The following is a 14,422-nucleotide window of genomic DNA, read 5'->3' as shown; positions in this document are numbered from 1 at the left end:
AAAATAAGAATGTATCTGACAAAAACAACAAAACAATAAATAAGAAATATTTATCTACTGGTGCTAGCACTAATTACCTTTTCAACTAACTATGAGCTGAAACAGTCCCATTTGTTTTTAGAAAATAAAGGGAAATACAATAAGCAGAAGATTTAAAATTTCTAAAAGGAAATAGCTGAATATTATTAAATACAGATAAATGCATGCACGACAGCTTGATAATGTTTTGAATTTGTGAACATAAGCATTGTTTACACTGACAAGTAGACACTGAACAATTAGGCTCCAGAAATGAAAGAAATACATCAACACATACCAAATGCAAGAAGAGAGTAAAGGAATGAGACCAGGGGAAAAACAGTCATTAGAGGTAGAAGTCAACATGCTAAGTAGCAACTGATGCCATATGGAAGCCAAAGTTTCCTCTTTAGACAGATTTAAAAGTACCAAATCGCAGTAATCAATTACCTGACATTTACAAAACTTTTAATGTATCCCTTTAACAACAGTGGGATAATTCACAGTATGAAAATAAGTGAGCAGAATCCTATTTTATGCTCTCTGTCTGCATGTAAAAAAAGTTATACTTAATGCAGTAAATAACAGAAAAAGTAAAATGGGAAGAAACGGATTTCACTTACAAAAAGTATTTTACTATGTTTTCAAGACACACAGAGAAAAATACTTTCCTAATGAATGATATGCCACTCTTACTATATTTGGTTTTTTAGAATGCAACAATTTCTGTAATTGCTTTTGTTTAATGTTTGACTTTGACATTAACAATTAATTTTGACCAGAAACATGAATTAGAGTAACATTTCTGAATAGACCAAAGCAGAGCTAAATTAATTTTCCTCACTAAGAAAATTAAAGAAGCCAATAAATATAAAAATAATCCCTCAGAAGTATTAAAATAAACCCCTATAAGCATGTCTTTCTGATGCCGTCTTTCTTTAACCATTTACCATTTTTAGACTGTGCTTCTTATTCCAGGAAATAAGACACAAGAAAAAACACTTGGTCACACAGTCTCCTTACATAGATTTAAAAGCTGAAGTAGTTACAAGTTAACTCAAGTATTACTCTCAAAAAATCTGCACTATTCCTCTCCATCATGTTTTAAAACATCTATTTATGTTTGAAAATTGAAAAATTATCAAGAAATGTTCTTATCCAGCCACAGGTTATTTCTTTCACTGCTGGATATCCATGGTAAAGCCTCACTATAGCAAACTGCATAATGAGCAATTTCTTGTGGAGGGATAAAGATCACAATGATGAATGCTAATCTAAAAGCATAAGACTTATTACCCTATGTGGCTAATTACTTTGGAAATGTATGACTCTGAAAGCAAAACCCCAATGAAACCTAAGAAACTAGTTTAATTAACAGAGCTCAGGCATAAAAGGATCATCTGGGAACTTACAGCTAATTAATGTCACATTACAATTATTTGTATAAAACAGAAATAAAGGAATCTAACATTCAATAATAATCGATAACAAAGATTCTTTAAAAAACCCTCAACTGTACTATCGGAATCCAAAGAAGATGCAAAAGGAAGTTCCTTTCAAAAACATTATTTCATACATTCATTTATACTGTCTTTTACCTGTGATTTAAAAGCTTGTAATTCTGTTTCAAGTTCATTGATTCTCTCCTCTTTTTTTCGCAGTAGGGCCTGGGTCTCCTGATGAACTACAAAATCTTTTTCGAACTAAGAAAAAAGAAAAAAAGAAAATTGTTGGTACCAGTCAGTTCTGCATAGTTTCTTTAAATTCCAACTTTTCCTTTTGCGCTTGTTAAAACTCATATGATAACAATACTAAGGACATGTCTGCTAGTCTAACTTTCATGTGTCTGCTGGGTGGAAGAACCATCTGCATCACCACAACAGGTCTTTATGATAGGAAATGGCATAAAGTATTAATGTATATTAAGTTAGCATTACACAGACTAGCTTAAAAGCCATGGATGTACAGTAATACAGTCTGTAGATATGAAGGAGTCAATTTTTATTCTCCCACTGTTCATCTCATTAGGGAAACTGACAACTGTTGAAATAAAGTATTCAGTTGGTTTAGGGCAGAGTTCTACATGAAAACTTAAATAGTAGAAAGATTCTCAGTTAAGGTTAACTACTTTACACCACTTGGTTTCCTAGTCCACAAGGAACACCCAAATTGCCATTTTAACACAGAACTAGTTGTGAGTTGAAGTTAAAAACTATCCAGTTACACCATTCATTAATCTATTAAGTAATCCTGTGTCCATCCTATGATCAGATGATGTAAAAATTACTTACTTTTCTGGAAAGTTCAGAAGCCCTCTCTTCACATTCTTCTAATCTTGCTTTATCTACACAGATGTCTTGAAAAAAATCAACAAGCACACTTACACATATGCAGGGAACACAAGATTCTTCTTAATTTCATATACAGTTTCATATAAGGAATTATGATGCTGTAATCATTTCCAAACATAGTACTTACCTAGTAAGTGGCTGAAATTGATATCTAATCTCTTACGATATGTGAAATCTGGGTCTGTTCCACTTCGATGTAACACTATCTGAGACACACACTCTTCAATTAATTTGAAGTACTGTGGACTAAAGACAGAGATGAGCTATTTTATGGCATATTTATTTATCAACCTATACCTAAAATTTTGTCTATGAACAAAGTACCATCAAAAGCTTTGGGCTGATTTGTTTCCATAGAAAGGTAGGTGCAAACCCCTACAGTCTCAAAGGAAAATCACGTCTGGCAGTTTATTACACAAAAACAGTTTACAAAAAGCCTGAAAAAACAGTGGACCTAAAGATAATTAATTCTTATATTATAAAATCTACATCTCTCCCCCTATGGAAATACAGGGAGGGAAGACCACCTCCTGCTTCCTCTCAGTAAAGAGAAGGGTCTTCCTTCAACTTGATTGCTCTAGTTTTGTGACTTTTTAAAGTATGAGTGCATTGCAGCCCTGCTTCAGTATGTGGAATGAAGAACACCTTGTTCTAAAATGCCAGGGGGTATGACAGCTGCATCACTTGCCCAGAACATGCAAGCTGTGAATTCAAACCTTTTCAGGTGGAAGAGGTCTAGCACAGATGTACCCAAAGCAGGCAAGCACCCTTAACCTTTAAACGTACATCTGTGCTAGACCTTGCCTGAAAAGCAAGGTTATGCAGAACTTTGTGCAGAAAACAGATGGCCCCTGTTCAGTTCATACCTCATTTCTCCAGGGTTTCCTCAAAGACAACTCAAGCAGATTTCTTTTTGGAAGGAAAGTGTTTGTCAGCCTCAAACACCTAAAGTTTTATTAACTGTGTCCCTGTAATTTATCTGATGAATTTTCCAGGAGACACAAATTACGTCTACACTGTCCTATAACGTATACTGAAAGTACTCAATTCCAACCCAAAAGTTACTCTAAATTAAGCATAAGTTCAGATTTCTGTATAAAGTGGACTTCTTTGCACACTTGGTTTTGCCCTTTGACTCAAATACACCACAAACTTATAATGCTACAACCATGATTTATAACTGATTAAGATGTCTCTCCTGATCAACTTATACTTGCAATCAATGAGGCTCAGATCCTAAAAAGAACAGTTTTCTATATTTATAAAATACAATCATACACTAAGCAGAAGAGACAAAAACATATAGATGGTATTACTGATTCAAAGTTGATACTTTCAAACATGAGCTCACAAACTACAATCCACACGAAAGACTAAAACCTATCATTAAATTTATGGAAGAAATATTCTATTAATGACTGAATAACAAAAAAAATTCCATAACATTTAACACAGCATTAAACATACCGGATAAAATAATCATTTCTTATCAGCAAAAGATGTTGAAGAATAGAAAGAAAATATCCTTCAGCACTAGTGTCCTTAACTGTATTCCACACCATGTTGTAAACATCATTTACTTCAGTAAAAGTGTTAAGGAGAATAATAACAAAGAACAAAATATCTCAGTCAAATGTTGACTGATAACTTCTTTAAACAAAAACTGCAGCAGAAAAATATCCATTATATGCTTTACTTTGTTCATATTTGTCCTGCTGATATTATGGAAACATTTATGTTGGAATAGACCTTCAAAATAATCAAGTCCAACTATTAGCCAAGCACTGCTAAGTCCACCATTCAGCCATGCCACTACATGCCACATCTACACATCTTTTGACAATCTCCAGGGATGGGGACTGCACTACTTCCCAGGGCAGCCTGTTCCAGGGCTTGACAACACTTTCTCTAAGAAATTTCTCCTATTATCCAATCTAAACCTTGCACAGCACACCTTGAGGCCCTTTCCTCTCATTCAGTCACTTGTTACTTAGGAGAAGTGACTGATCCCTATGTCACTATAACCTCCTTTCAGGCAGTCACTGAGAGCAACAAGGCCCCCCTGAGTATCCTTCTCCAGAATAAATAACCCCAGCTCTCTCAGCTGCTCCTCATAGGACTTGTGCTCCAGACCTTTCTCTGGACATGCTCCAGCCCCTCCGTATCTTTCTTGTGGGTGAGAGGCCCAAAACTGAGCACGGAATTCAAAGTGCAGCCTCGCCAGTGCCCAGTACAGGGGAATGATCGGTGTCCTGCTCCTGCTGGCCACACTACTTCTGATACAAGCAAAGATCACATTGGCCTTCAAAAGGATATTCTAGTTCAGATCTAATATCTTCTAAACGATGAGAGAATTCAATCATGTCTTCTTCTTTATGCTCATTGAACACTTTCAGCTGAATATCTAGTGCTTCATTCTTTATACATTGTAGTTGCTGCAAAGAAGAAACAGTAGAAAGGCTTGCAAAATTAGCATTTCCATATGGAAATAAACCTTATCTTTTTAATAAATTCCATAAGTCTATGTTAGTTAAAAGTTTAAAATTACAAGAGCACATGAGTTAAGTTAAAAACTGAAAAGGTAAACACGACTTCAGGCTGGCTTGACAATCTGTCACATGTTCTTAAGCAAAGTCATAAAATGCTGAGGAATCAGAATAAAGTTCAGAGAGCACACTTCACGTTTTCATTTTTACTTTAAGGCTGATTCTCGTATATGACTGGTCTCTCCCAAACTTAATAAAATGCCTTTGAGAATAATTTATTAGAACTTGTTCTCTCCCAGTCCCCCCTCAAGCTCAAATAATTAAAAAATTTAAATAGTAATGCAAAGAGAGATGACGAGATGCTTACTGGCAATATCTCTTTCAATCCACTGCGCATAAATTCATTTCTGATGTGAAGCCTAAAATCCAAGTCATCAGGAGATGTAACGAGAGCATTGATGAGCTGCATGCAAGCTACCTGTAATAGAGTAAATAATAAACTATTTTATTTCTTAGATTTCAATATGCATCACAATCAAAAAGATACAACAAACTAGTAATTAGACATTACATCATTTCTAATTATAAAACTACTGTAATCTTGTAACTAAGCTACTTAAATTCCTGATCATCCACATGAGCTATAAATATCACCCTAGCTCACAAATTTTCATAAAAATTAAATATTTTCTCACTCTCTTGAATTTTTTCATTTTATACAAATAGCAAGTTCCTTTAGCCAATGAACTGTAGCAGATAAAGCATAATTATCAACATAAAAAAAAAATCTATGCATATATATAAGAAGTTAGTGACATAATAATGTCTGTGTACAGTGAAACATTTTTTTTAAAATGCTGATTAAATTAAACTGAATCTGAAGAACAGAATGGGTTTTGTTCCATTTCTTTTTGAAATAGTCACTCTTTAAACATACTGAGCATTATAGAATACTTCATGGGAATGACTCCTCCAGCTCAAAAGAAAGTATCAGGCCAACTAGTGAGTAGATCCTCTTCTAAAAAATCAAAAGACTCATCTTGAAAACCCATAGCCAGGAACAGCAGGAATTCACTGTCCAGATTCATGAGCCTTTAGAATGTTGGCAACTTACTGTTTATCTCTAATAAGGATGCAAACAGCCATTATTTCTTTTTTTTACCCTCTTTATTGTTTGTACGTCTTGTTTCAATGTACAAGAAATATGTTATTCAAGTAATTCCAGCATTTTACGGGCATTTTAAAAGCAACAGACAATTAGAGTTGTATTTGGAGCATAAATACTCTGTAAACAATTAAAACAATCTGGTTCAAATACTTTGCTGCAAAGCCTTTTATAGTCTAAAAAATGATGATACATTATGCCATAGGCAAAAGGCAATACTAGAAAGATGCTATCCCAGTCATCTTCTAAGTAAGCATAATTCCAAGTACTGAATTTACATATGGTCACAAGAACAACTAGATGTACAAGCTACTTTGACACAGACTGTGAGAAACAACAGCACTCATTAGATTTCCAGAAGGAACATGCTAAGATTAAAAGACAGCACAGACCACAACCATTATCCTACCTTCATCCTACTGTGAAGAATGTAAGCATGAAAGTAGCTTTATATATTATTTCAGCTGAACTGTTATGGAGGTGAATGACAATTAGCATAATTTAGGCCTGTTTGACTAGTGTTAGTCTATGTAGATGAACTTAGTAGCTAACACTCTAGAAGAGAACAGCTTTGTTTTAAGAACAGAGATGTAATAAATGTAAACAATCTGTTATGTGAGACCTGTGAACCTGCTGAGAAAATCAAGTCAATCAGACTGTGAGCTCCCAAAGGTTGTTAGGGATGAAGAGTTACAATGACCCAATTAAGCATGAGGCATTCTCCAGCCAATCCCATAAATTATGGTATTTGGAGTCACTTGAAAAGAGAACCTCAAGGGCCCCAACTCTGCGCTAGGAGTTGGGACCATCTTTTCAGCTTCTGGGGATGTCTGAAAGGACAAGAATGCTCAAGGGAGGATGCTATGGTTGGAACCACGGTACTAACCCATCCAACACCTCTCCTGGATAAAAGCTGCCACAACAGCATCAATTCTTATATTACTCTGTCATACTACATACCTTGCATCAACAATAACTTTAAAACAGTAATAGAAGGAAGAAATAAGCTTCGCTCCTTCTTCTTACTTGAAGGAAGAGCTGAAATTAATTTCTATTCCCTCAGAACTTCTATGAAATTCAGTACATGCAAATATCTAGATTTGCATAAGAATGAAATAGAAAACTATCATTTTTTATTGACATAAATAAGGAAAAGCACAGTAAATTAAATTCATAAAATCACAGAATGTCCTTAGTGGGAAGGGATTCAAAAGGATCATCAAGTCCAACTCCCAGCCCTGCACAGGGAAGTCCCAAAAATCCCACCTTGTGCCTGAGAGCATTGTCCAAATGCTTCTTGAACTCAGACAGGCTTGGTGCTGTGACCACTTCCCTGGGGAGCCGCTCCAGTGCCCAACCACCCTCTGAGTGAAAAATTGATACCCAGTCCTAATATCTAACTTAAATATCCCCTGACACAGCTTCAGGCCATTCCCTCGGGTCCCATCACTGGTCACCACAGAGAAGAGTGCCTGCCCCTCCTCTTCCCCTCACAAGGAAACTGTAACTGCAATGAGGTTTCCTGTCAGTCTCCTCTTCTCCAGGCTGAACAGACCAAGTGACCTCAGTTGCTCCTCATATGGCTTCCTCTCAAGGGCCTTCACCATCCTCGTTGCCCCCCTTTGGATACACTCTAACAGTGTGATGTCCTTCTTATATTGTGGTGCCCGAAACTGCATACAGGATTCAAAGTGATTATTTAAATCAACTGCATAAGTGTTAAGATAGACTTCTGTAACTTACTCCAGACAATGATCAAGTTACATCATCTAAACAAAATAAAACAACACAAGTGGAGGGGGAGGGGGAATCAAAACTAACTGATCAAATGTGAAAACATATTAACAGAAACGGAGAAGGAGATAACAACTTTGATAGACTATTTGCAAAAAGCATCTACAATTAACAGATCTAACTCCTCAAAGGTAACAAAAGAGGGAACACAACAACAGAATCTGTAGGGTCAGTTAAAGACCATGGTGGAAAGGAGTGCCCAAAGAAAACAAAGCAACACAAACAGCAACACTTTGTTCTACTTTGTGATCTCCTTTCACACACCAGTAGAATACTTGACAGAGATGAAACAGCTCAAGGGTGGGAGAAAAACTCAGAGAACCAAGCTAACATGAGAAGTAACAAAAGAACATTGACTCTTCAAACATTCAAACTTTTTAAAAAATTGAGGACAAAATAACTTTACTTGCTATTACATCCAAGTTTATACTGAAATGTATCTTGACACTGAAGAAAATGAAGATGGCAGAAATTATATTGACAATTAAAAGGCCATTTTCAGGAAGATCTGGACAACTACAGATCAGCAAGCTTGACTTTTTCTACAGTATAAATGTATTTTGTATAGTTGAGAACAAAATGAGTACTATAAAAAATGTAACATGAATAAATGGACAGTATATATAAATGACTTTATAAAGCAAAGTCCTATTTCATGAATCAATGAAAGGTGTTTGCAAGGCCCAAGGAGCAGGCAAGAATACTCCAGCCTAAGTCTGGACTTCAAAAATTTAAACCAGTTTGCAAAATGTCAAAACAATTTAGAAAAATGTAGAACACAGAATACTAAGTAGATGAAATCAAAAGTTCTACCAGTATTAAATAATATCAAATTTGTTTTTAAATGTTTTTATGGCTCAAAAATTATGTGGTTGTATTAAAGTCTGTTAAGTGTTTCTTACAGCTTCCCCCTGTCTCAGTGTAAGTCTGCCTTTGTATTCTTCTTTAAGAAAGTGTTTAACAGGCACGGCAAGGCCATGAAAGCCTCTTCCGGTCCTTTCTCCATATTCTTTACAGTGAGTGCAATTAGATCATCACCTGATGAGTAAAAATAAATAACCTCATGTATCAAAGATGAATATACCTATGGTGTTTCTTTCAGAAAAGTATTGGCATTACATTAGCAGCACTCGGTTTTGAAAGAACTCAGTTAAGTAGGAATATAGCTAACAATACCATTACATTGCCTTAAATAAAGCATGTTTCCTTGAAAAAGATCTTTCCAATTTCAGGCTTCTTAAAAGTTATAAATAAGAAACAACCCTTGGTTATTCTTCTCTTCTTATAAAACTGCTAAATTGATAACAAGTTGAGCCTTTAACTGTCACAGTGGATTCTTCATCTTTGTAGTGCCTGTCAGAACAATTCTTATGATACTTCTCCTCCCTGAAATGTGTTATTTCCTTCATTTTATACAATTTACTTCTGTATGTATGTCTACAGTATCTTAGAACCTTAAGGGAAAATAGGACTTTGTTAACTTACCAATTATTTTCTTCAAATTCACACAAAACCTCTGTATTACTCTTGAAGCTTGTTTCTGTGCAAGTACTTCTTCCTAAGAGTTACTCTGTTACTGCCAAAGCATCACTCTACACTAGGTTACAAGGAAGAGTGTTAAGCCCAAAAAAGGAAACTACCACTACCAAAACATAAATACAAATAATATAATTCTCTTAGATCTAAACACCGACACAACAATAACAAAAATTTTGAAACCACCTAAGGTGCCCGGTCCACTTCCCAAAAGTAGACGGAATAAAATCTTCCAGGAATTGTCTCAACAGCACCCAACAGAGAAAAGAGGTACTGCTGCACAACCAAGTACTTCTGGACACAGAAAAAGCTCCTCATATTCAATATTTGTCTGTAGTCCTGTACAATCTTGTTCAGGACACGTGGCCTTGCAGCCCACTTATTTTTGCTAGTAACAGGCTACAAGTTTTGTATGAAGCTAATGCCAGATGGTTCCAGACCTTTCAGGCTCTATCAAGACTTGGCTTGCCTGTCTGGAGCTCAGTTTTGCCTTGTTCAGTTGCAGCAAGATTTGTCTAGTAACAGAATCACTATCACCCTGCTAGTTGCACATCTTTCTTAGCCTTGTACAAGTCTCTGGCATAAAGCTTACCATTATGTACATTTCTGTAACTAGTGGATAGAATATGACCATAAATAAAATGCAGCATAGAAAGGAATAGGCATGGAATGGGAGTGGAGATGTGCTAGCACTACCGAGAGCAATTTTATTAGACCACTAAGACTTCACTTAGACTAAAATTAAAATCTTGGTTTTGAATACCAGGTGTATTCTTTAGGCCTACAAACTGCACGTTACAATGTCACAACAGAAGAATTTGGATGCAACAAGTGGTAGAAAACGCAGGCAACCAAACCAGTTAAATTTAGTGCAATTAAACCTTACTGAATATATTGTCTTATTTTCTAAGTATGGACTTTATTGGTAAAGCTTTTTGTATTTGTTTTGGTATGGGTCCACTTTATGAGTATTTGTCTTCCCCTTCAGCAGCCAAGACGAAAATTTTTACTTCCCCTAATTTTGATCTGATTTAGTTGAAACAAGTTATACCATCTCCAATTCATCTCTCTGGGGTAGTAAATCTTTCACTCAATTGTGTTTTCTGGATTCAATTAGTTGTGCCATTCAAAACCAGTAATTCAGTGCATTGACAGCTGCCACCAACATCTGTTCTCCTGTTACATCAGTGAGGCATTTCAATGACTGTAGACTTCACTGGACAACACTACCATACAGTCAGTACTAAAGTACAATACACTACAAGGTTACATTTACATTTCAAAATAAGTCAAACTCCACGTTGTTTGATTATATATAAATTGGAACCTTTGTCATTGTTATCAGCAGTTTAAAACACAGTTTGTTTTCCTGCAAAACTCTATGTGAATGGACTGTTAAGCAAGGAAATAGCATTTATTGCAGATTATTTAAACTATCAGTGAAGAGTCAGTCAGAGATTGAAAATGTACTACTATGAAAAACTCTAGTTTGCTCTTGATCAGGATTTCTCTTTGAGATAGGCAGGGCAATTTCAATGAAAGGATATCTACAGATGTAATTGTTTCCAAAAAAAAGATTATTTTCTTTTAATTTGCCAAATCAACACAGTGCACGTGCACATGTGCTATTCAAATGCAACAGAGCCAGATATGACAATGAAAAGCAAGAAATTCATCAGTAAGAAGTACTGCTATTCAAAGTACTGCTATTCAAAGTACTTCTAATCAAATTTAATCAAGTGGGCATTCAATTGCAGTTCATAACAAGAACATACTTTAGCCTTCCCGGAACAAACAAGACAAAGATTCATTGGATAATGTTAGCAAACTATTTATTTGTGTAGGAATACAAAGTAACAGTGAAAGTCCCAAACACAAGTCTACAAAAAGGAGAATGAGAGAAAGTTATAAAAGAGGAAGGAAACACAAGTCTAAGCAAGGCATTGCTTACACATCTAGATTTGAGTAAACTGGATCACAAAATCTTTTTTCTAAGTTTAAAAACTTTTTAAAGGACTAAAGGCAACAGCAAGAATCTGAGAGTAGATCACAAACATTTAAAACATGCTCCAAGTGAAACTAATTCAGTACCTAGCAGTTAGTATAAAATACTTAAATCACACAAGATCACAATAATTTGAAATTAGTTCATTCAGTCTTGACATTTAGGTAAGGTAAGCTTTGTTCTGATTGACCCTGTTACATAAGCAGTTATGGAAAGGACCTCATTAGCACAGAGAAACCAAGAATCATCAAGTTATTCAGCAAACCAAAATGTCACAGCCATCTCACATCCTCATATTACTACATGAAAAAGAAAGATTAAATGGTATTCCCTGACAACTGAAAATACTGGGAGGATAAGGCTACTGATCAATACCTAAGATCTTTAACTTTGTCACAAAAATGTTTCTCCTAGGATACCCATGAACCTGCACATTCCCACAGGGAAAAGCAGTGTTCATTTTTCAGGAACTTAACCAGGAAAGGAAAAATTGCACCTTTGCTTCACCATCGTACCTCTTCTCAGTCCTAACTGCAAAATTAGAAGGAGCTGGCATCTGCAACTAGATCTGCATGGAAGAATAGCACTCTTCCTTAGTGAAACCACCTGCTTGAGAAGCAGTGGTGAAAGACGATGATTAGAGAGCACAAGCACTCGTTTGATTCTACTAGAAGAATGAGAAGTAGGCAACAAACAAGCTGTTGTTGTTTTCATCACTTTCTTACATATCAAAATGGGTTGTGCCCAAAAAGCTGTATTTCCTGCCTCCATGATTTGAACAAGCAAAGTATTAGACTTTTCACTTGTGATCATAAATATACAAGGTACCAGATTGCCTTGGATGCATTTTGGACTTAAGATGTTAAACTACATTTATTTTACAAAACCAGAAACTCAATATTACTCCAGGCTGTAGTTATATTCTCAGAATAAGATCACTAATCTTGTCTTGAATCATGAAATTAGTTAAGTATGCTTTCCATAATTTTGGATTTTATGAAAGATAAAGGGAAAAAATCTTTTGCTTTCAACAAATGCAAAAAATAGACATGGCCTTCACTACAAATACAAAAATCGCCCTACTGAGGCCTTTTATGTATTCAGTCTTCTAGTAACAGAAATGTTAAGTCAATCCAAAATTGAAAAGGTCACTTGTTAGTGTCAAATTGAACTGCCACAAAGCAAGCATACATACATCAAGCAGACAATCAAGGCAAGTATGCCAAGTAACTGACAACTGTAAACTTCTGTCTCATTAAAACACTGTCAAATTAACCACCAGGTCAATGTCATTGTTAGAAAAGTTTACAGCTGATTCACATGAGGAACCTTGATTTTTCTGGTCTTAAAAAAAAGAAATCTAGCAAGCATTTATGAAGTCTGAAAAAGTAAATATCAAAAAGCCTTTTAGCAGAAGGAACATACTCTAATGAAAGTTTAACTAAAAAAAAAAAAACAAAAAAGAACTTTTCATGAGTTTCCATGTCTACACAAGCTACAGCAAATGAAACAGCAAAACATTACCTATTTGCAGGAACTTCAGGCTAACACTCTCAGCAAAGCTAAATTAACATATTTAGCATAAGTATTTTAGCAGAAGTATTGCAACTGTAACATTTACACAAATTCTCATTTTTAACAATGCTTCTATCTTCTATATCAGAGTATAACAAAATACCAAATGGAGGTATAGCCCAATTGAGACAAGGCATAACTAGTAGGAACAAACTTTTTTAGTATCTGAAGAGCAGTCCCAGAAAAAAAAAAGGTGCTACTGCACAGGTAACTCAGCTGAAGTTTTCTGCACTGATTTGGCTGTCTCACCAGTGGTAACTTGCTAATGGAGCTGAGCACCCCTTGAAAAAGTGGGTACCCATCATGGGTAAAAGGAGAGGTACAAAGGATTAACTTAATTTGCCTGATGCTTCAAATAAACTAATGGGCTGCTTTTAGGGGAGTTTCACATGCATTTTCAACTATAAAGAAAAGGAAGCTACAGATTTTTTCTTTATTAAATCTGTACAGATGCAAATATACACAAGCCCTGAAAATTCAGCATCACATCTGAAGGCCTAACACTCAAAACAACATCCTCCTAATTTCAGCCTGGTAGTCCTCAAACCCTTATACGTTCTACAGACTTAGATACAACATCCTGGAATTGGAAAAGAATTTTTGTGAGCTAAAGCATTTCTCCCTTCTAAATCAAAATATTTTATTTTTTTTTTAAATATCCCAGAGAAAATTTGATATCTCAGAATTTTTTTGACATAAAATGTATGGATAGCCCAGGGAAATTGTGGATGTCCCATCCCTGGAAGTGTTCAAGGTGAAGTTGGACTAGGTCTTGAGCAACCTGGTCAGGTGAAAGATGCCCCTTCATGGTAGTCGGGTTGGAAGCACATGGTCTTTAAAGCTCCTTCCAACCCATACCAGTCTATGATTAGATGAGAGAAGGGGTAACGAAGAAGGGACAATTCTTCACAAGAGAAATTCCATTGGTACTGGCAAAACCAAACTACAAACAATTCTCTACCTCCAAATATTCCTTTATGGTTAGCTTTTCTGTGAGACAGATGAAACAAACAGCAACTTCTATTGTCAGACATGAACTATTTAATATAAAAGCTGAGTAACACAAACATTTCTTTCAATCTTTAGATTAATCTTTTACTATTTTTGTAATAGTCACAAAGAGTTATAATCATGAACAGCTTTCAGTTCAGCTAGATTACATGAATATCAATGAGTTCACATCCACACTCTTAGACCAACGATTTATAATGATCATTCAAATGCAGTGTAATACTTTGTGCCTTCCTGCAGTAAACTCTACATCCAACTGAAGAAAATTGAAAATAAGGTGAAAGTTTTCCTTCCTCAGACTTTGAGTGCAATTTTATTATATCATAAACTGAGCATGAAAAATAGACCTCCCAATGATTGAATACATTACTTATAAAACACAGTTGCCTAAAAGCTTGCTTTTTTATTAATCTTCTATTATTAATCTTCAGTTTCAATAAATATTGCCAGAAGTGAGATGATCTTCTTGCACCCAAACATA

General features: G+C 35.4%; 1 protein-coding gene across 3 annotated transcripts in view; it reads right to left on the bottom strand.

Moving 5' to 3' along the window:
• The window catches only part of DIAPH3 (diaphanous related formin 3), a 208,366-nt gene that overhangs the window by 158,188 nt on the left and 35,756 nt on the right, over positions 1–14,422 (bottom strand). For all 3 annotated transcript variants that reach the window (XM_069009459.1, XM_069009468.1, XM_069009478.1), the window contains 6 exons: positions 5,223–5,333; positions 4,686–4,804; positions 3,837–3,953; positions 2,497–2,615; positions 2,310–2,374; positions 1,617–1,721 (listed from right to left, as the gene is read on the bottom strand). In XM_069009459.1, the coding sequence (XP_068865560.1) occupies positions 1,617–1,721; positions 2,310–2,374; positions 2,497–2,615; positions 3,837–3,953; positions 4,686–4,804; positions 5,223–5,333 (636 nt within the window). The remainder of the gene's footprint in view (positions 1–1,616; positions 1,722–2,309; positions 2,375–2,496; positions 2,616–3,836; positions 3,954–4,685; positions 4,805–5,222; positions 5,334–14,422) is intronic.

Source organism: Aphelocoma coerulescens, chromosome 1, assembly GCF_041296385.1.
Source record: "Aphelocoma coerulescens isolate FSJ_1873_10779 chromosome 1, UR_Acoe_1.0, whole genome shotgun sequence".
Classification (NCBI taxonomy): domain Eukaryota; kingdom Metazoa; phylum Chordata; class Aves; order Passeriformes; family Corvidae; genus Aphelocoma; species Aphelocoma coerulescens.
The sequence above is the reverse complement of the archived record's forward strand: the minus strand, read 5'-3'. Positions and strand labels throughout refer to the sequence as shown.